The sequence below is a fragment of the Astyanax mexicanus genome, chromosome 12 (genome assembly GCF_023375975.1).
Source record: "Astyanax mexicanus isolate ESR-SI-001 chromosome 12, AstMex3_surface, whole genome shotgun sequence".
Taxonomy (NCBI): Eukaryota; Metazoa; Chordata; class Actinopteri; order Characiformes; family Acestrorhamphidae; genus Astyanax; species Astyanax mexicanus.
Window position 1 is genome coordinate 38,757,791 of NC_064419.1, and position 21,551 is coordinate 38,779,341.

General features: G+C 40.5%; 1 protein-coding gene across 2 annotated transcripts in view; it reads left to right on the forward strand.

The window, feature by feature from the left end:
- The first annotated feature begins 252 nt into the window (after positions 1–252).
- ptch1 (patched 1) overlaps positions 253–21,551 on the forward strand; it is an 82,765-nt gene continuing 61,466 nt past the window's right edge. The window contains exons 1-2 of one of the 2 annotated variants that reach the window (XM_007231599.4): positions 253–1,119; positions 4,305–4,497. In XM_007231599.4, the coding sequence (XP_007231661.3) occupies positions 949–1,119; positions 4,305–4,497 (364 nt within the window). In that variant the 5' untranslated portion in view covers positions 253–948. The remainder of the gene's footprint in view (positions 1,120–4,304; positions 4,498–21,551) is intronic. The other variant, XM_007231597.4, reaches the window with a different exon arrangement.

Consider the following 21,551-nt stretch of genomic DNA (forward strand, 5'->3'; position numbering starts at 1 on the left):
AGAGAGAGAGTGTGTGTGTGTGTGTGTGTGTGTGTGAGAGAGAGAGAGAGAGAGAGAGAGAGAGAGAGAGAGAGAGAGAGAGAGTGAGAGTGTGTGTGTGTGTGTGTGTGTGTGAGAGAGAGAGAGAGAGAGAGAGAGAGAGAGAGAGAGAGAGAGTGAGTGTGTGTGTGTGTGTGTGTGTGTGTGTATTAGTAAGAGTTGGAGCTCTGGAGCTGTAGGCAGCCCCTAAGCCCGGACGGGACGGGGAGAAGGGGGCGTGGCTTCTCCTTTAAGGCTCCCCTGAAGTTTGAGATGCACACGCGAGAGTTTCTCGGCCTGGGTGGTCTCTCTACTTTGGTGAGCTGTTGCTAAGCAGCTAATAATAGTCGTGTTTGCTGAGTAATTTTTGCCCTTCTGGAACCAATCAGATCCGAGGAACCGCGGCCATCTGACAGAGCCGGGGGCGGGCTCTCGGGCCCCTTCTCTTTTTTCCCCTCGTCCTTTACCCCTCCTCCTGTGCCTCCGAATGGAGAGTGCTCTTTTTTCTCATCTATTCAATCTCAGAGATCGCCGTGTCCCGCGGCCCGAGCCACACCGCGCACAGCCCGCAGAATGCGCCGACCACAGAGTGAGCGAGCCCGCCGCCGCAGCCGCAGATCGCCCGGAGAGCGCCGCCTCCGCCTCGCCGTGTTGTGAGTGAGCAGCCCCGCAGGAGAGAGAGAGAGGGAGCAGCGGTGGATGCGGGAGCCGCGGGAGAGGACCCTCCGCACCGCGAAATGTGGGAATGGAAGGCGCAGACTGTGCAGACTCGCCGTCCCGAACAGGAGTATGAAGTGCTTTGTGGCTCCGGGAACGCCAAGACAGAAACTCGGTCGCCTTTGGATAGCCAGACGCGCTCGCGGGGGGATATACTACTACTATTACTACTAACGTGGATCGCGAGAAGCCCCGCGCACAGCGCAGTGCAACATGGCCTCGGCTGTTAACGTCTCCTCCGAGCAGGAGAACAGGGACCCCGATCGGCCGAGGTTAATGCAGAGGAGGAGCAGGGGCAGCAGCCGCGCAGCCGCCGCGGATTTGGAGTACTTGCAGCGGCCGAGCTACTGCGATGCCGCCTTCGCGCTGGAGCAGATCTCGGAGGTGCTTTGGCTTGTGTCTCTCTGTCTGTGTGTTTTTACGTGCTTTTGCCGTGAAGGCGGTCGGTGGGGGAACAGGAGAGAGCCCTGAAAACTGACCCCGAAAACTTTAGCTCAGTCTCTCGCTGTAGGTAACGGTCTAGCGGGGCACAGAGAGCCGGGGCTGCCGCGGAGAGCTCACTCAGGGGGCGCTGATTTCAGGAGCAGCTTTAGGGATCCTAGCTAGAATTTCTCCTGTTTTTTAATGTTTTTAATGCATGACTGTGTTCAAACAGTTTCTCCCATAGAAGACCATTCCCGTCACTTTAAATAATAAATAAAAACTTTATGAAGTGAACTGCTATCTTACTGTTTTAAGAAGCTCAATTATTATTTTTATTTTTAAAAATACTCAAAATAATGAGATGGTTACTTAAAATAATAAGACAGTACTTCGGTGAAATAGTATCTCAAAGTAACAACTTAATATCTCAAAATAACAACTTAGTATCTCTGAATAAAGATATAGTATCTCGATGTAATGACTTAATATCATAGAAAAACAACTTAGCATCTGAAAGTAACAACTTTGTATGTCAGACTTACAAATTAGTCTTTCAGAATAACAACATAGTATCTCAAGGTAATGACTTAATATCTCAAATCAACAACTTAGTATCTTAAATAATGACAAGGTATCTCAAGGTAACGACTTAGTATCTCAAAATAACAACTTAACATCTCAAACCTACAACTTGGTATTTCAAGTAATGACATGGAATCTCAAGATAACGACTTAGTATCTCAGAATAACAACCTAATATCTCAAAATAACAACTTTGCATCTTAAAATAATTGACTTATTAGCTTGTAATTCTAAGATCTCAAAATAAAGGTAATTACATAGTATCCTAGAGTAGTCACTTCATATCTCAAACTAATAACATAACATCTAAAACTAAACTAACAAGTATCTCAGAATAATGAGATAATGTCCCATAACAACGATACATCCCAAAGTAGTGACTTAGAATCTCACAGTAACCAATAAGCACCTAAAATAATGACTTTGTATCTCGAAAGCAATGATTTAGCATTTCAAAGTTACGACTTAGCATCTCAAAATAATGCACCAGTATCTCAAAACAACTTGGTATCCTCAAACTAATGACTTAGTACTTAGTATCTCAAAATAACAACTTAGTATCGCAAAATAACAACTTTATATCTTAGAATAAGGAGGTAATATTTCAAAGTAACGACTTAGCATCTTAAAGTAACAACTTAGCATCTCAAAATAACAACTTAGCATTACAAAATAACTACCATAAGGATCTCAAAATAATGCATCAGTACATTAAAACAACTTAGTATCTAAAAAAACAACAACTTAATAATTAACTCAATAATGACAGTATCTGAAAAGTTCATTTGTAACTTAGATGTCAGGAATGGGCTTCCAACAGCTGTCTATTTACGTCAGACTTGAACTAGTTAACAGGTAGCTAGCTAGCGTTAGCTTACGCTAAGTTTGTTAGCTCCACCTAGCTGAACTCAGAGCATGCCTGAGCACACTGCTGCCGCACACCTCGGCTAGTCAACACTAGCCTAGGCTAGGCTAGAGTGTTTTATCATAGTATCTATCTGTGCGGGGAGTAACGTTAATTTTCCTCCCGTGCTGTTAAGGCAAAATCCATGTGGCTGCCCTCTTCCGTTCACAAATATTGTCCTAACTCCCTCAGTCAGTGATGGCTGCTCCGCTTCCACCCCTCAAATTCACACACACATTCACACACAGCGTCGCGCGGCTCTATGGCAATGAGCGGAACCCACGTGTGCACGTCTGCGTTTATATCATCAGTTTGACACACGTTTTGTGGACCAAAGCCTCGACTAGCGCTTCAGAAACACCAGAAACAGTCGAAAACTGACTGTAGGTACAAACAGAAGCCTCTCTGTTTCTGCTAACGCTAGACTCTGTGTGTGGCACAAAACAGCCCCCAAACTGGAACTCGTGAGTGAGTGTGGAGTCGAGACAGCTAGCTCTGGCTCTGTTATAAACGTTAGCAAGGCTAGTGCACTCTCTTTACACTTATAAACACAGAGTATACACAGCTCTTGAAAAAATAAGAGACCACTTCAGTTTCTGAATCAGTTTCTCTGATTTTGCTGTTTATAGGTATATGTTTGAGTAATATGAACATTGTTGTTTTCTCCCAAATACAAATATTGTCATTCAGGGCATTTATTTTCAGTAAAAGAGAAATGGCTGAAATAAAAAAAAAATCAAAGCTTTCAGACCTCAAATAATGCAAAGAAAACATGTTCATATTCACAATAACACTGTTTTTTAATCACAGTTTGCATGCATCTTGGCATGTTCTCCTCCACCAGTCTTACACACTGCTTTTGGATAACTTTATGCCACTCCTGGTGCAAACGTCCAAGCAGTTAAGCTTGGTTTAATGGCTTGTGATCATCCATCTTAGTCTTGATTATATTCCAGAGGTTTTCAATTTGGTAAAATCAAAGAAATTCATTATTTTTAAGTAAGTGGTCTCTTTTTTTTCCAGAGCTGTAGTTATAGATGTGTAAAACTGTCACAGCAAGCTATATAAACAAAGTTCTGTTTGGGTTTCAAACCCCTGCCCTGTCACAGATCTAGCCAGAGCTAGTGTTGTTTATGCCTTCTTGTCTTCCAAGACCCCAACCCCCCTTGCCTAGCCAGCATGCTCATGTGCTCATAGATGGGCTCTGAGTGGGCTTGCTTAAACATGTTCTTATGTGTTCTTATTGGGACCTACCTATTGGTCACCCCAAATTTCATGCCCACCTGAATCTCAGATGGACCCTATCTAGGCCCCATGTGCAGTAAACAGCCCATTTGGGGCCCATGTTAACCTCTCCTGGTCTCATACCACTGACTCTGGTGGGTCCCATCAGTGACATCCATCATCAGTACATGGGGCCAACATGGAACCTGTGTACAAAACCTTCTGGTCCCAAGTTGGGCTACCCATATAGGGCCCACATGGGCATGTTATCTATCTGGGTACCTATGGATTTAAGTGGAATAGTTTAGTAGTCTGGTTTAATCTCTCCAAACCAACCCATGTTTTTTTCCCCAACATATCTTAATTAAATTTACAGTCAATATTAAAGCGAATTAGATAGCTAATATCTGGTTCTTTTCTGTGTGTCTCATCGTAGGGTAATGCGACTGGAAGGAAAGCACCGTTGTGGCTGAGAGCACAGTTTCAAGGACTTTTCTTCAAACTTGGCTGTTACATACAAAAGAACTGTGGGAAGTTTTTAGTCGTGGGCCTTTTGATATTTGGAGCTTTCGCCGTTGGTTTAAGGGCAGCTAATCTCGAAACGGACGTGGAGAAACTCTGGGTTGAAGGTAAGAAACTGTTTTTTTTCTCTCTCTCTCTGTTTATTTTCTCTTCTCACCCATCTTTACCAGTTTGTTTTATTGGCGTGATTGCAAGTCTTTTATTACTTCTTACTTCCGTCATTATTCCACCCATGTTTTGTGATATTGGAGCAAAAGTTTTGGCACCCTGTATTTTAGTCCTGTGGACACAGCTCCAAATGTTTTTGGACTCCCCCATTTAGACAAATGTTTTTGCATTTCACCATTTAGCTAAAACCCTTTGGACACATCTATATTGGCCAAATGTTTTCACATTGAATTGTGTAGCCAAATGTTCTAGACTGCAACACCTTTAGACAACAAACACTGCTGAGTCTCTGCAGTCACACTTGCAGTCTCTGCAGGAACTGCCGCCTAGACTAGTTAGCTAGAAGTTTCAAGAGTGTCTGCACAGATGGTGGAAGAGAGGAGTGAAGTCGTGAATCTGGATGGGTGGGATGGTGGTGTGTTGTGGTGGAACTGGTGCTGGAGGAACTGTTTATTGTATAGCTAGCTAGAAAGTATGGCAGAGCTTCAGAGAAAAGTGTGAAAACCTTCATATTTTCCTTCACAGGCTTGAGCACAGAGCTGTGTTTCACCACCACCAAGTAAAGTAGTATTCACATAGTAAGCATATGAACTAATGGCATAGTTTTATGATTCATGCTTTATGAACTGATCTGATTTATTGTTTTTGTGAAAAACAGTGTACAAATCATCATAATGTTAAGCTCTTCCACACACCAGCTGAGACAATGCTTACATCCCCTTTCTCTCCATCGCTCTCCAATACAGAGTGGACATGAAGGAGCTTTTGGACCAATTAACAATTAAAGAAACTGTGGGTGGGATGGTGGTGTGTCGTGGTGGAACTGGAGCTGAAGGAACTGTTTATTGTATAGCTGGTTTGAAAGCCTGGCAAAGCTCCAGAGAAAAGCGTGAAAACCCTCATATTTTCCTCCACATGCTTGAGCACATAGCTGTGTTTCACCACCACAGTTTCTTGCTTGTTTTCTGGTGTGTTTTCCCCCCCAAACCAAAAGTAAGCTTCCCTCCCAGACAGAAAAACAGCGTTTTCTTTTAGGGGAGAAAAGTTTGTCAAAGCCGCCATTTTGTGAGTGTGTGTGTGTGTGTCTGCCTCCTGCAGCTGAATGTGATCCGCGCTGCTCGCAGCCCCACTGTGTGTGGTCCTGTTTTTTTGGACAGCTTTCAAACCTTTCCACAAAGATTTGTCTCAGGGTTAAAGCAGGAAGAGAGCGAAACACGGGCTCAGCGCGCCGCTGCTGCCCTCCACCGAGTCCCGAGCCCTGGTCCCCGGCTCGGCGGAGCGGAGCGGAGCGGCGGGAAGCGGCGGGTTCGGAGTGATTTGCGTGGCTGTGTGTGAGAGTTGGTCGGTGTGTTGTGAGGAGGCTGGGGCCCGTAGTGCGGGTGGTGCTGAGGGGCTTTCGGCAGGGGAGGGGCGAGCTGCTCCTTTGATCCACATTCCTGCAGTTTGGAGACCTTTCGATAGCGCCAGTCCCTCAAAACCCGCTGGATTTTGGATTGTGTTTTTAAAAACACGTTTCTGCACAGCCCTCATGTTACCTGTTGCGCTGAGCGGTAATAATAATAAACGCTACTTTTCTGCGCATGCGCGTAACGGTAAATAGACCTGTATTGCTCTATAATGATGATAGCAAAAGTAGCCAACATTAAATCAACGTTAATTTTCTCTAAACCATCTCTAAATCGTTGAAATAATGTTGGTGCAACATATTTTTGCCATAATGATACAATACTGTAAATAATGTGAATTTTTTTTTTACACTGAAGGTTCACTCAGAATTAACACAGAGCCAAATGTATCCCAATATGGTTCAGTATATTCAGTATATTATATATTATATAATAATAAACACTACTAGTTTACGCATATGCGTACCAATAAACAGACCTATATTGCCTCATAATAGTTGAAGTGGCCCGGTGAATGTTGGTTATGACGTCAGAAGACAAAGTAGTAGCCAAGTTAAATCAATGTTAATTTTTTCGATGCTGAGACATTAAACCGTCGTTGGTGCAGAATAGGGCTGGGAGGTTAATCAAATTAACTTTTTTCTTTTTTAATGGGAGAATCAAGGTTAAGGGAATATCAATATAAAGAAGTTTGCTTTTGTCAGAAACCTGTAAAGAAATATTTTATGTCATATTTAACTGAAATACAAGGTTGTTATGTTTGCACTGTGATTAATATAAAAAGCTGTATGTAAGCTTAAAGGGAATGTTTACTATTTGTTAAAAAAAGTTTCAATTATTAAATGTAAAGTAACCTTAAGCTTCTACATCACTTTAAATTGTACTGTTTGTTTACAAATAAAACACTAAATTGTTATGTAAGAACTAAAAATCTCCATTATAATCAAGATTCGCTCATATACTTGCAGAATATTACGATTTATTTTTTTTACAATATCGCCCAGCCCCAGTACCAACATATTTTTGCTTTATGGGGAAATGTATTGCACTATGAGGACACCATACTGTAAAAAAAAAAAAAAAAAAAAAACATGACAACCAATCATTAAAACTTTTAATGATTTAATTTTTAATAACAAATACAGAGGAATGGTAACTCTTACTTTTTAATTACTTTTGTCTACATTTTACGCAATTTTCTTAGATGTAGAGGTGACTTTTTGTCATGTCCACAATGCTGCCTGCCCAAGTTGGCACATTGCGATAACAATGCTAAGACGATGTATTATGCAGCCCTCTAATAAAGGTTTACTTGGAATAATAGTTAAAACTCACTGGCCTGTGCATTGTATGTTCATAAACACATTTCTGCAAAAGCCTCCCATTATCTGTTTTAATCTATATAAGTTGTAATAATCATATACGCAGTCTTTTGTGTATACACTTCACTGCACTCTGTTTTTTTTCTCAAGTCTCAGTTTTTTTTTTAGATGTCTCAGTAGGTTTACTGCATTGACTTGAAACAATACCTCACTACCATTCTAGTTTGCAGATGGAATGACACAGCTAGTAAAGAACCATTGGCAGGAGAAATAGCATGTACATATCTTAGATATATGAAAGTGGAGTATTAATATTAAGACATGTAAGGTTATTCCTGTACTTATTTCAATACTGTGCAACCCTAATATTAATATCAGCCTTTACAGAGAAATGCTATAGTTCTTTGTTATATTTATTATATAAATGCTAGATTTATTATTCCTAATTCAGTTCGATGCAGTCCAAATATTTTTGTGAGCATCAACAGTAATGGACATAAAAAATATCAAATATTGGTGCATCCCTTGCCATAAATCCAGCATTCCCTCAGCAAGCACAGTCACTTCATTTGGAGATGTTCTTTGTCCTGGCAAGTTCTTTCTGCTGGACACACACATGCACCTCCTCAAAGATCCATCCAGGTTGGGAGATGAGAGCTGCCAGATGTAGGAACACTGAAATCTGTTTGGATGAAGCTCCACAGCTGAGGGATAGATCAGTTCTGGCTGTCCAGGGTTTTGGGCTGTGAGATGTCGGCCCCGCGTCCATTAGGATGCGTGTTTATGTTTCATTTGGAACAGTCTCGCTGGCGACCTCCAGATGACCCTGCGATGCAGCTTTGTCTCGTACCTTCCCCTTAAGTTCAGCTTGAATGGGATTCAGTGTGATGTCATTTTGGCTTTCATCACTTGCCATTCATGGCTGTGTGGTCCAACACATATAATTTGTTTGGTTGCTTTACAGATTTTACAGTTAAGATTGATGTGATGTGTGCGTTCACGGTGTTAGTGGCTCCAGAATGGACAGAGCCACATTCACTCGAATTCACTCGAATGTTTAGGAACATCACAAAGATGTCCAGCATTAGGTCACATAGACACCTAGGCTAGAGGATATGAAGGTTATGTTGGTTCACAAACTGCAACACACTAATTATATTAATTAAACCTTTTAATTATGAGAAGGATTCCGTTTTCCTTGCATTGATTATATGTGCATTAACATGTTTCTGCACTTAAAGTTATTGAGAAATAGTAATAATAATGCACACCAGATTGCTGCAAACTTACAGTTGTGGACTGATTAGACACTGTGTCTTGCCACAAGAGGGCATAAAATGCTGCCCTATTAAAAAGACTTCAGAAGCTGCTTTCGGGAAATGTCCCTCATGGTGAGAGATCACTGGCTGCTAGACGTGACTCTACACCTCAGTCGCACACAGCAGCAGGGCCCGTCTAGCTTCCTGCAGTGGTTTATACAAAGCTTCAGAAAGATGGGAATCAGGACAGGGTCTGTCTAGTACTAAAATCCACATTGCGACCTGACAGGTGCTCTTTTTTTCAACAGCAGAGTGAAGTTCTGTCTGCTTTTACAAAGGATCATAAGCTTATAAAACGTTTAAATGTAAAAAAAATTTTTCTTGCTTTAAAGTGACAGTCTGTAAGTTTGGGGGATTTGGGGATTTAGAGACCTCTTTGGTGAGAATGTGTTATTGCAGCGAACTTGTGGAAGAGTACTTTTAATGCAGGTTAATGTAAATAAATTGATTTAGGAAATTCTGTGTTTTTGAGGATATTGTTTATTTCATTTGCATCAAGTGCAATAACATCCAATAAATTTTCTAGACCACTCTGTTTTTGGGATATAAATATATTATTCTGCACTTTAAAAGACCTTAATACTGTTATTTTAAATATTTTGTCTCTTCTTAAGTGAGTAATACTACTACTACGTTCAATTTAATTTAAGATAACAAAAAATCTTAAGGACTGCTGCTTTAGTTGGCTGAGCTCTTTAGATTCTGCCAGGTTTAGGTGTGATCCACCTGTCCCTTAATCTCATGCAGAACTGGAAACAGGGATGTTGTGGAGCACAGGATTACTGGAAAACACTGGGGCTCAAAAGTATGAGCGACGACCATATTTTTGGCATTCCAGGTTTACAAAAACACAGACGGGTGTTTTTTTTTTTTTTAAAGAAAATACCAGTGCCGTCTGAATTTAATTAAAACAGTTTCACATAAACATTTGCCTTCCTGTAGGCCATCCCCCCCTTGGTCGGTTGGTGGAAAGGAACTCCCCCTGCAGTGAAATCATTGAGATATTGAGGCTTGGGCTGTCCTATTCTTTTCTAAACAGGAGAGGGGGCCACAAAATAGGGGGCCACAAGGCTGTGTCCCTCAGGGCCTGAGGTCATCAAGTGGAGACTCCACTATTTAAAAGCTCATCTGATACTGGCCCAAAGAGCCTGGTGCGGAGTGAGGGGTTCCAGCCTTGGCAGGGAAAGGCCAGAGATGGAGAGAGAAAGAGAGAGAGAAAGGAAAAGAAAGAAAAAAGAGAGAAAGAAAAAAACACAGGCACCATTATTATGCAATATTTGTTTCATTGTTGAATGACGTTTTTGAGAATTAGAAGTAGGGAATACCAGCATTGTGTACCCAGCAGAGGGCAGTATATGATTTTATCAATGATTATGATCAATATGACTAGCGTGGATTAAAAATTATATATTTTTTTAGAAGAATGACACTGATTGATTCAGGAACAATGCTTTGTTTTATTTAGTTTAATTTAGTAGGGCGTCAAGCCAGACCAGGATGTATGTAACTTTTTACACACACATAAAAAAAAATGCTGCATGCTGTCACATACAGTTCACACCAGTTTTTTTGTGTGGTGAGAAATATGCTGTGCAAGTTTTCTGCCCCAGTTAAAAAAAAGAGGGCCGCTCATGGCCTGCTTATTTCCCTGGTATTACTGGAGAACGTGTGAAATGTGAGGCATATGGTTAGAAAACCCATGTTCTCTTTTAATGTGGACGAAGCAGCCAAAGAATGCAGCCTCCCCATTCTGTGGCGAGGAGAGCGGGATCCGATTGAATTATCCCTGTTTTGATGTGCACGGGAAAGCTTCACCACACATGGTTGAACTGGAAGAGAAGTATGCAGAGCCCTCGGGGCTTCAGGTCTTAAGCCGAGAAGAAGGAGGAAGATGAGGAGGAGGAGGAGGAGGCCGGACCAGCCTGAAGCTGGGTGGCCTCCGACTCGGCGGGTTTGTGGGTGTACAGTCTCTCTCTGTCCTTGACTTACCCGTTGTGCTGGGCTTGTATTAAACACCACTGTCTCTTTTTGGAGTGGAGTGTAATTAGAGGGGCTGGCTGAGGATTCTTTTTTGGCTGGCAGCGCATAATCGTCTCCAGAAGTGCTGTATGATAAACTGGTATACTGCAGGGGTGTATGCGTAGGCCAGTTCAGTTTCTTACTATTAGAACAGTAAGATCATAACATTCTGTTTTTTTTTTCTTTTTTTTTCGCAGTAGTGACCAGATGGTGAATGACATGGTAAATTACAAATAAGAAGTTGGAAAGGAGTACTCGGAAAGTTGATTTTCAACTTAAAGGGGCACACTGGCAAAAACGAAAAGTGGTTATCTGTTCTAAACATGCCTACTTGCCTCCAGCCATGTTGGCACGGAAGTCTAGACAGTGAGATTTAACCGTTTAAAGACTTGGAAATCCCCGAACTGATGATAGATCTTAAAAGTGGAAGGAAGTTTTTGAAAACTTGTAAAAAAAAGGTGCTTTAAGGCAGAGACCGTACATTTTGCTAGGTGGTGAATAGGGGTGGGTATCATCACTGATTTCCCAGTTCGATTCGATTCCGATTCACAAGGTCTCGATTCGATTTTCAAATCGATTTTCGATTCGATTCGATTCTCGATTCAACATCGATTAATTTAGGGAAATTTCAGTTACCATAAAAATTGTAGTTTGAATATGAAATTTAATTATACAAGGAACACTCAAATTTCATTATTAAAATATTAGTTTATATTATGAACACTCAACACAAGTTACATTCTTTTTTAAATATAATTTAATGTATCCATCACATTATAACAATAAACATGTAATGTAAACATATATTTGGCTGTGCATAGCTGCAATATCAGAAAAGGCCTTGAAAGATTTTAATGGCCTGTTAAAGTGCAAATTACCGTTTTTTGTAACAAAACATTAAACATGCACATTATGTTTACAGTATTCATTACTGCTCATTACTGCTCTCTTACATCTTAGAGATTTTTCTGCAGCTCCTTGTTGCACAGTTTACACACAGCTTTGCTTTTATCCAGCTCTTCCCTACCGCCATAGCTTCTGAATCCAAAATGCAACCACACGTCTGCCTTCAGGTTCTTGGGCGCCTGCACTCCTGCTTCAGCCATGCTTAACTGATCACCCCAGCCAGAGCGCGCTGCTCGGAAAAAAAGGATGGTCTCGCGAGATCTACGCGAGACGTTAAAGCTACGCATACACGGGGAAAAGGGGCTAGTTATAAAGATCGATCTCGGGTTTATATAAATCGATATCGGATCATTCAAATGAGGATCGATTTAAATCGAATAATCGATTTTTTTAACACACCCCTAGTGGTGAAGTAAGCAGGAAGCTAGTTTGCTTAGTTTGCTAGTTAGTTAACATTTCTGCTAAGAGTCTATAAACATCTAAATCAAGGGTTATATCAGTACATTTATTTCTAAATGCTGTAGCGACGTTTTTCTCTGTATCATCTGTTAAGCTACATCTTTAATTCACTGATTGCTGAAACACTTCTGCATGCCCTGATTTATTTTACAGCACTTTTACCTGTATCTATCATTTCTTCCTGTCTCTTGACTTTCATGCTCGCATGGCATTTCTACGGTGGCCGAGAAAGCCCAGCGCAGTGCAAATTGAAAAGCGCTGCAAAAGCACAAAACACATCCATCAAAATTACAACACAGGCGCAGCAAATAGAAAAACGCGCTGCAACTAGAAAAACGCGCTGCAAATAGAACCACAACACAACGGAAGTGAGTCACAACACAACGGAATTTTCCCGGGGGACCTTAAAAGATGCTGTACCAGCTGTATACAAAGGACAATAAGTGGCAAACAAGCTTCTGAAAAGTAAGTTATGTTTATTACCTGTGATTACCACGGTTGTGTGCATATTATTAAAAGTTCTTTGTACACATAGTGAAGTCCGAGACGTTACTGAAGACGCAGCTTAGCTGGTACAGTATCTTTTAAGGTCCCCCGGGAAAATTCCGTTGTGTTGTGACTCACTTCCGTTGTGTTGTGGTTCTATTTGCAGCGCGTTTTTCTATTTGCAGCGCGTTTTTCTAGTTGCAGCGCGTTTTTCTATTTGCTGCGCCTGTGTTGTAATTTTGATGGATGTGTTTTGTGCTTTTGCAGCGCTTTTCAATTTGCACTGCGTTGGGCTTTCTCGGCCACCGTACATTTCAGTCAGCATACAGTCAGTCTTTACCTAACTTTATGAATGGTTTTAATTGTACTGTACAACCTTTGTCCTTGTTTGTTAGATTTGGTGACGATAACCTGTTTAACTAACTAGCTTATCTATTAGCTCTTGGGTGTATTTCGGTTAGCTGCCTATCTAAGGTAAAGATAAATTCTCTGCCTCAAACTATGTGAAAAAAGCTGTATTCTGGTAGATTCCAGTTTAAAGTTTGAAAAAAGTTAGTTCATCTTTTATTTGTTTGTTTTGAATTTCCAGTGTACTTAAAGTGTGTCTGTGAGCATTATCCACCTGGATGTAAGTTTGTTATTGTCGTGACGCCAGGCAAAGTCACTGTATAAAGTTTTCCTAAAATTCCCAGTGTTTCTAAAGGTCTGACAGAGAGGAAGTAAGTTGATTCCTATAAGGGTGTTTCACTCTTATAGTTCAAGTCAGTTAATAGGTCTGTAAGCTTGCAGCATTTTTGAAAAAAGCTTATTAAAATGAGACACAACAAAACATGTGACAACGTTCTCTCCTCTTATTGGTCAGACTTGTCTGGGAAAGGGGAGTAAGAAAAAGTAAATACAGTTCAACATTATTAGTAATTATCTTGTTGACAAATCAGTTTAAACTACACTTAAGCAGCTGTTTAGCTCTAACTTTTGGAATGCAGCTTATGGCTGATAGTTTGAATTGAGGTCAGATGACATTCTCATTTTTATTCTCTCGCTGGTCTGGGTGATGTTGTTTTGGGTCAGCACATGATTATGATTACAGACAGTATTCACACCTGCCCAAATAAACCGCATGAAAATGAATCAGAGTCAGAGTTTTAACTGGACTAAAGTGTGCAGGTATGAAAACACCCTAAGATTAATAGTCACATAGGAAGCCTGCAGTTGGAGGGGTTAAGAGTTTAATACACTGTAATGCAGACAGTAGACTGGGCTAGTTTGACTTGCATTTTTTCTTTTAATAATCTTACATTCTTCACATATCAGCAAAGTGCATTATCAGACTGTGTTGTTTATTGTACAGTCGACAGGTGATGTTATTGTTATTATTATGTTAAGATGTCTTTATAACTTCAATTTTGGTGTATTTATTAAATGTATGCCTAAAAGTTGCTCTAACAGTCTGAAAAAGAGAGACGTGTGTGAAGACTGGGACGAATGGAGCAGTCCCCATTCACAACCGGCATCCTGACAAGCCTCCAGGTCCTGTGTTTATGTTCTGCATACCTCCGCCTGATGTTATTCAAAAACCAGAGACACCAGAATGTCTCTCTTTCTCTCTCTCTCTCTCTCTCTCTCTCTCTCTCTTTCTCTCACACACACACACACACTCTCTCTCTCACCTACCCCTGCCCCCCTGCCTTCCACTCCCCTTCTCCTTCTCGCTTTTCTTCCGAAACTTTTCCCCACACTAAACACCCTCCCCCTACTCTTCCCTCCCCTTGCCCACCCCCCTTCTCCACACCCCCAGCCCCCCCTTCCTTCTCCACCCCCCCCTAAAAACCCTCCTCCCTCCCCTCCTCTCTTGGGAGTCCAGCCCTGGGATGCCAGATGTATTACAGAGCGAAGCACAGCAATGTAAACACTGTGTCTTGCCACGGATGCCGGGTGGTCCGGCCCTCCCCCTCCCCTCCCTCCCTCTTGCAGCGGCCGAGGGGCGGAGGGGTTAGGCAAGAAGGAAAGAGAGAGAGAGTGAGTGAGAGGGAAAAAGAGAGAGAGAGTGTGTTTGTGAGTGAGTGGTGAGTATGAGTGCGAGGGGGAGGGGGGTGGAAGAAGTATACTAGCTATAGTGTTATTTGTGTGTTGGTTAGATTTGGATAGATTTGGCTTTTGGTTTCTTTAGTCTTTAGTCTAAATGTGTCTTTATAGCAGTAAGTTTGAAGGACACATTTAAAGAATCCGGTCCTTTTGATTTTGATTTGATCCAACGATTGTGAACAAGTCTATGTATACTGAATTTTGACATATCAAAATAAAATAAAATGTGTAGAATAGAGATTAATGGAAAAGAAAAAAAGTTAATAGATAATTAAGTTTTCTGATAAGCGCTGTAGTTGTAGAAGTTGTTTGTGTGTATTGTGTTGAAAAAGCAGGCACTTCTATAATTTAACATGTAATTAAAAACCCATTAAACCCTAACCCTGTGTTTATGGCTAGACTTCAATCGTTCACTCCCATCACTGCCTTATATCTGCTACTATTAGCCTCATTTTAATAAACCCTAAAACAGAGCCCTGTGGGATGCCACCAAACGAGACATGCTAATCTAAAAGCTTACCAAATAAGTCCTAAACCCTTTCAGACCTGAATTATGTTCCAGTGATGAAAAATATCAGAAGAATGCAGTTTTCTGTCTGCGATGCAATCCAAAAACATATATTATTTGTATTTTCATGTTAATTTCAGTGTAATCATTTGTCCAACACTGTTATATTTATTTTATATAACTTTTATGTAAAAGTTTGTTGTTTTACAAATCATTCCTAAGCAGGAAAAATAATTTTTAACATGACTTTTTTATTTTGTCCAATGCAGTAGGCAGGGCTAAGCTGCTAAGATGTTTAATTGGCTGATAAATGTACATTCTGTTGGACAGCAGGCCTCAATCTGTGTTAAATGCAAAAATACACAAGAAAGATGAAAACATGTTGTCAATTGCAATGGACGTAGGGACTGAAAGGGTCACACATCTTCAAATCTGGAAGTTTGAATCCAGGTTTTGGATTCAGTCCTGGATTTCGTTCTTGCTGGAAGTTAAGGAACAGTTAGTGTAGTTGATTGGCCACATAGTATCACACCTACCAAGGATTAGCAGGAAGTCCAGGACTGGAACCTGGATTCAAGGTTCAAGATTCAGGATTTGAAGACCTCTTGCCTTAATGCCTTTCTGAGTGGACTGCTCACACACAGAGCCAGAATATACGACTGCAAATAGGCCTGTTACAATAACTTTTATTGTTCCAGAAATAATTGTGATAAATGGTATTTTTGTCATTATCAGTTGATGGCATGACATTAATACCTATTAATGATAATATAATAGTGCATATAATTGTGAAATTACACACTTTTTTAGAGCAGTAAACTTTTTATTATACATAATTTGATTTAATGATAAATTAATGATGTAAGTATTATTATAGCTGCAACTGACTCACTATAAATAAAAAATGAAACATAAATAAAAAATAAATATAGCATCTCACTTAATGCTTAATGTTTAGCCTTATGTTCATTATACATGATAAAAAAATAATATATTTTTTGGATTAGTCAGTTTATCTGACAGCTATTTTTTTTATCTATTATCCTTTTTTCCCCAAATTCTATCTTAAATTTTAGCCAATTAACTTTTTTTTTTGCAGTTTGGGACACACCTCCTGTTTTATCAGTGGGCGTGGCCATTTTAAAAATACATTTAGCCTATGTGACTTTTTGCGATATTTGCATAATCAATGATGTTCATTACAATAGTGCATCTTCCCAGCTCTACAAAATAATGTTTAAAAAAATGATCTACATTGTTTGGCTTTTCTTTTGATCAGCTAAAAATCTGTGTGATCATGCATTATGCAAATGAAGCTAATTGTAGCTAATTACACCAAATAAATCTAACTTTTTTTGATCAGTTCCAGGACTTTGGGATTCTTGCAGCTCCATCTGATATCTTATTTTGCTGGAACTCGGGGAGTGTTTGGGTAGCTGCACACTCAGAACCCCTCAGTCCTTGGGACACACACACACACACACATTCTCTCCGTACCCTTTTTTTTCAGTGGTTGCGGTGCGATCTAGTTCATTTGAATAGGTTTTTTTTCTTCAGGGTAAGGGACCTGAATGAAGCCAGCAACGTGGAAAAATCTGGCCATTCAGGCCGCTCTGAATGTACATCTCTGGATTGCGGTAAGCGGCATTTGTAGGCAGCGGACTGCTAAATAGACCCATTTTTGGGGGTGCGGAGCTGGACAGGTGATTAGCATAATTAGGGGAGAGCAGGCCATACATATGGTAATGCGGTGTGGAGTAAATGGCAGCTGCGGTGTAAAATTTGTGTCAGGGATCGAGCAGGCTGCTTGGGGGCATTGTGCCACAGCTGCGGGTCAGGAACTCTCTCTCACTCTCTCTCTCTCTCTCTCTCTCACCTTTCAAACTCTCTCTCTCTCTCTCTTACTCTCTCTCTCACTCACTCACTCTCACACATCTCTCACTCACTTGTGTTCGCTGATAGCACATACATCACTTCTTTCCCCCTCCAGCAGTAGAAAGCTCTGGAAGTTAAGGGTGAAAGCTGGTGGTGGTTGGATGGTGTGTGGATAGTCGGTACTGGACTTACAAAGTTGGTACAAAAGTTGGTGCTGCTGTTGTATCGCAAACGAAAATTTTACATACATACGTTTTTATTTTTTGCATCATATTAACATTTTGCAGAAGTAGTAAATATTTTATAGTATTTGCCATATCGCCAAGAATATAATTATCACAGAAATATTGTGAGATTATTTTAGAGCCATATCGCCCAGCCCTAATCTTTTTAAAGTACAACACTGCTTTCTAGCAGTATGGGTTTGAACACAACACAAAATGAACCACCATCTGACACCCATGTTCACATGAAACTAATAACTAAAAATAGATTCTGTTTTTAAAATCAATACAGTATTGCAAATACCGTAAGAAAAAAAAGAAGATCACAATAGGATATTGATATTTTCTTATATCCCTACTGATGGGTTTGTGTATTGGCAAGAACTTTGGCGACACAATATGTATGATAAAGGAGTTAAATTCATTGATTCAGTTAAATTAAAAACTGTATTGACTTGTCTTTTTGAGCGTTTCTGCTGTTAATTGCCTACATTATCAAGTGTATCATATGTTATTAGACTGGAGATTGGCAAAGGTGCATTTCGTAGTTGACTTAATCTAAGGATCTACTGAGAAATTGTGTTGGAAGTTGGGATTATTCAACTTTAAAAGGTCTTCATAAAAGGTGGTATCAAGGTGTCTCTGGAATGATGCCATGAAATAACCACCACTTTCAACTTTCACATTTCCTTCAAGATACGTCAATCAGTAGACAAGTTCATTAAAGAACCCCCATATAGTGCAAAGAACCATTTAAGAGCATTGCTTGTTCTCATGATGCACAACCACTGGAATGGTTCAGTGCCATGCAGTAACCCTCTTCACCAGTGGTGTTTTGGTGCCATGTTGGTTGGTGGAGTGGGCATCATGTGTGAGCGAGAGGGAGTTGGTTTGCAGCGCTCTGACCCCGCTCGGGGACTTCCGTGTGACCGCAGGGGGTCTCTCTGAGTTGGGGTCTAATCCAGCTAATCCCGCCCGCAACACAGTCATAAAAAGTGCTTCCCTGTGCCGCCACTGCCACACACAGCACTCCCTCCCAGCTTCGGCAGCCCCCAGAAAGAAACCGAGCCACCCCAGCACCAAGCAACTGGCCCTCCCGAGCCTGCGGGCTGCAGGATTGGCCAGGCCCGGCGCAGTCGGCAGGGTTGGGTGGTGAGGGGGAGTGGTGAGGAGCTCTGATGTGGTGTGGTGGTTGAAGGAGAGGGGGGGCTTCCTTTTGTGCAGAGCCCCATGCAACCCTCATAGGCAGGCCAATCAAAAGCCGCAGTGGAGCTGAATGGTGAGAATGGCGCTGCAAAGCTTGAAAAAGCGGGGGGCGATGGCAGGCCCCTTCCAATCCGCGTTCCCCCAACCAATGAAAAGGGAGGTTCAGGGGTTAATGTTATGCAACAAAGTGAATGGGCCTGGTTCAAGCTCAAACACACACTGACATGCACACCCAATTCACTCGTAGCACTCTCCCTCTCACTCTTAGCACTCTCTCGCACTCACTCTCACTCTATCGCTTTCTCTCTACTTTGGGGCAAAAATGTGTCAGGCAGGCATTAGGGAAGATCTACATATAAAAAAAGCAGTTAAATCTGAGATGAACTAAAGGAGAAAAGAGCTAAAATATAGAAAGATAGGAAAAAAACTTTAAATGTGATGCTGAAAGTGGTATTAAACTGGTATAGAAAGTGATAAACTCTATGTATTATTAATATGTATTGCGATAACAATATTTCAGTGGCAATGCATAATTGCAAAAAGTATTGCGATAAACTATATTATTGTCATTTAAAGACAATTTAAATGCCACTGATACAAAATAATAATATTCATAATAAAATAGCATTACAAAGCAATTATACCCTTTTAAAAACAATACCTTTTAATGAATCATAGTTTAAAAATATAGCAAATTTTTCTTCATTCTTCTGCAGTCCATCCACACTGTGTGCATCAAATAAAATGTTCACAGATAAAATAATGCTCACAGTTATAGTATATATGAACAAACATACAAATAAACACAATATACGATATCACGATTATCAAGTATTATTGAGGTCATGTCTATTTATTGTCAATATAGTAATTTATAGTCAATAATGTAATTATTGTGACAGGCCTACGGGTGTAAGAAAATATTGATATATCGAAGTATTGTAATATTTTGTTTGGCAATAGTGTATTGATTCTCAAAAACGCAGTAGCGATTAGGAACTATTATCAAGCAACCAACCTAGCAGAGAAACCAACCAAAAGCTGGGGAGCTCGAAACCCTGTGTCTACCATTGGTCCAAAGATTTTGTTTGGCCAATGGGTGTAGAATGTCGCTTCACTGCATCATAATTCATTTGTTTAGAAAATTCCAAAAATCTTGATTTGTCACTTGTCACGCTAGTCAAGTGCTAACGTTCCATAGTTAACCAACCTAATGCCAGGTTGTGGGCCAGATAAGGGGTACATAAGCCCTCAGAATTGAGCTGTGTTTTTTGAAGTGATGAAGCTCCATTTAGTATATTTGAGATGTGTTTGGGATAAAGTGGGGTGGTGATCATGTAAAAGCTCTTTTTTGCTGAATTTAATCAATCAATCAATCAGTGTACTGAATTTAATCAGTGAGAGTTTCCTTTACAATCCATCATGGTCATACATGCTGTACTGAGGTAGTACATATTTGCGCAATCCTGTTAAATTTATGTTAAATGCTTTTACACTCCTATTGGATACAGCATGTAAAATATAGATCAGGAAAGGCTATACAGCTTTATCAGTTGTGTGTGTGCTTATGTGAATTTGGCTTAAGAGTGCTACCAGAGACTAGATTAAAAAAAAAAGCTAAATAGGTTGTATATTTGGACTGAAACAATCAGTGTACCTACATGGCCTATTTATGTGATATCTTGTTGCTATTTGAGTGTTCTTTTGGTTTGTTTGCTGTGCATTTATTCCTTTTAAGTCTTTTCTTAGAGAGTTTTGTTGAGTGTTCGAGTTGTTTAAGCATGTTGGCCTTTTAATAGAGTTACAAAATAGCAAATTTTCCAGCTTTCGTCATTTTTAAAGAAGAAATACTTCTTCACTTTTCTCCCAGGTTGCTCGTAGTTAGTTTCCAGTGCAGTATGTTTTTCGCTTTCGTATCACATGACAGCGCTGAGGTAACTGAGGACAAATGTTCCCTGAAGAGAGTCGGTGACATTATTAAGTGCCCAAGCAATTGTTCAGACGCCCAACCAACTCCCTAGTGGGTACCGTTTGAAATGTCCAGCTCAGTATCCAGTTAGGATTGGGACAACACCAGAATTTTTACCTTAGCTGAGTTCTAAAGCCCTATCTACAGTCAAGGAAATTGAAGGGTCTTCAGTTGGACTATAGTTTAAAATCTTTTATACTTTTGGTAACCTAGGACCATGAAGGATACATCAGTTGCGTCCTCTAAGGTCAGCTGTGGTTCTTGGCTGTATGGGAAATGTGCTTCAATTTGGAACAGCCTTCTTTAATGCAGCTACAAGAAGCCTGCCCTACCTTGTCTGTAGCCTAGTATTGCACTAGAACAAAAAACAACCAACAAAACCAACAAATTCTTCAGAACTGCTTCTCAGAAAAGGCCTGGCATAGGAAACATTTAACAGAAAGTTATAAAAGGAATAACTTGCTGTTGACCAAAATTTCATTAGCTAGATTAGGTTAAGTCTGGATGCAGTTTTATCACCTTGCTGAAAATTCCAGCTCATAAACAGCTTCTTCTAGTAGTTGGTTTCCAATTGTTTAAGCTGGTCTATAATGGTTAAGGTGGTTCAAAAGGTGGTCATCTTTGCAAAACATACCCTATACTGTATGGGTAAGGTCCTATAAGGAATAATAATGTTCTTAGTTCATAGTTCATGCTCATAGTTCCATTGTACACAAGAATAAGGACAAGAGTAAGGTTTTGTACTATGGATTATGGATGTATTATTCTTTCCTCTTTTCCTCTTTTTTTTGTTGTTTTTTGTGCATTTTAGAATGAATAGATCCCATTGGTACATCAATATTACTCTTGCTTCTGTTGCTTCTGCCTAATGCCTGTTTAACTGACAGGAATTGTACCTTTAAAAGCATTGATTTAATGCTTTCATTAACTCAGTAAAGTAAACAGATGACTGAATAGAGTTGGGATCTTACGCTCATGCTCTTTCTCCTGGCAGTGTTTTTGCTGTGACTGCATGCTGGTGTTAATTTCACACCTGAGGCTAGGCCGTTTGTGACCCCAGTCTCTGCGCACCCCCAGACGAGTGTAGAATTCTCCTGGGTTCTTGCCATAATGTGACGTTTCCTGTAATACAGACCCCATCCCTGTAGAGTGAGTGACGTGCATTGTTGCAGGGCCCTTCCTGTTTCCTAAGTAAATCCTGGCCAACAT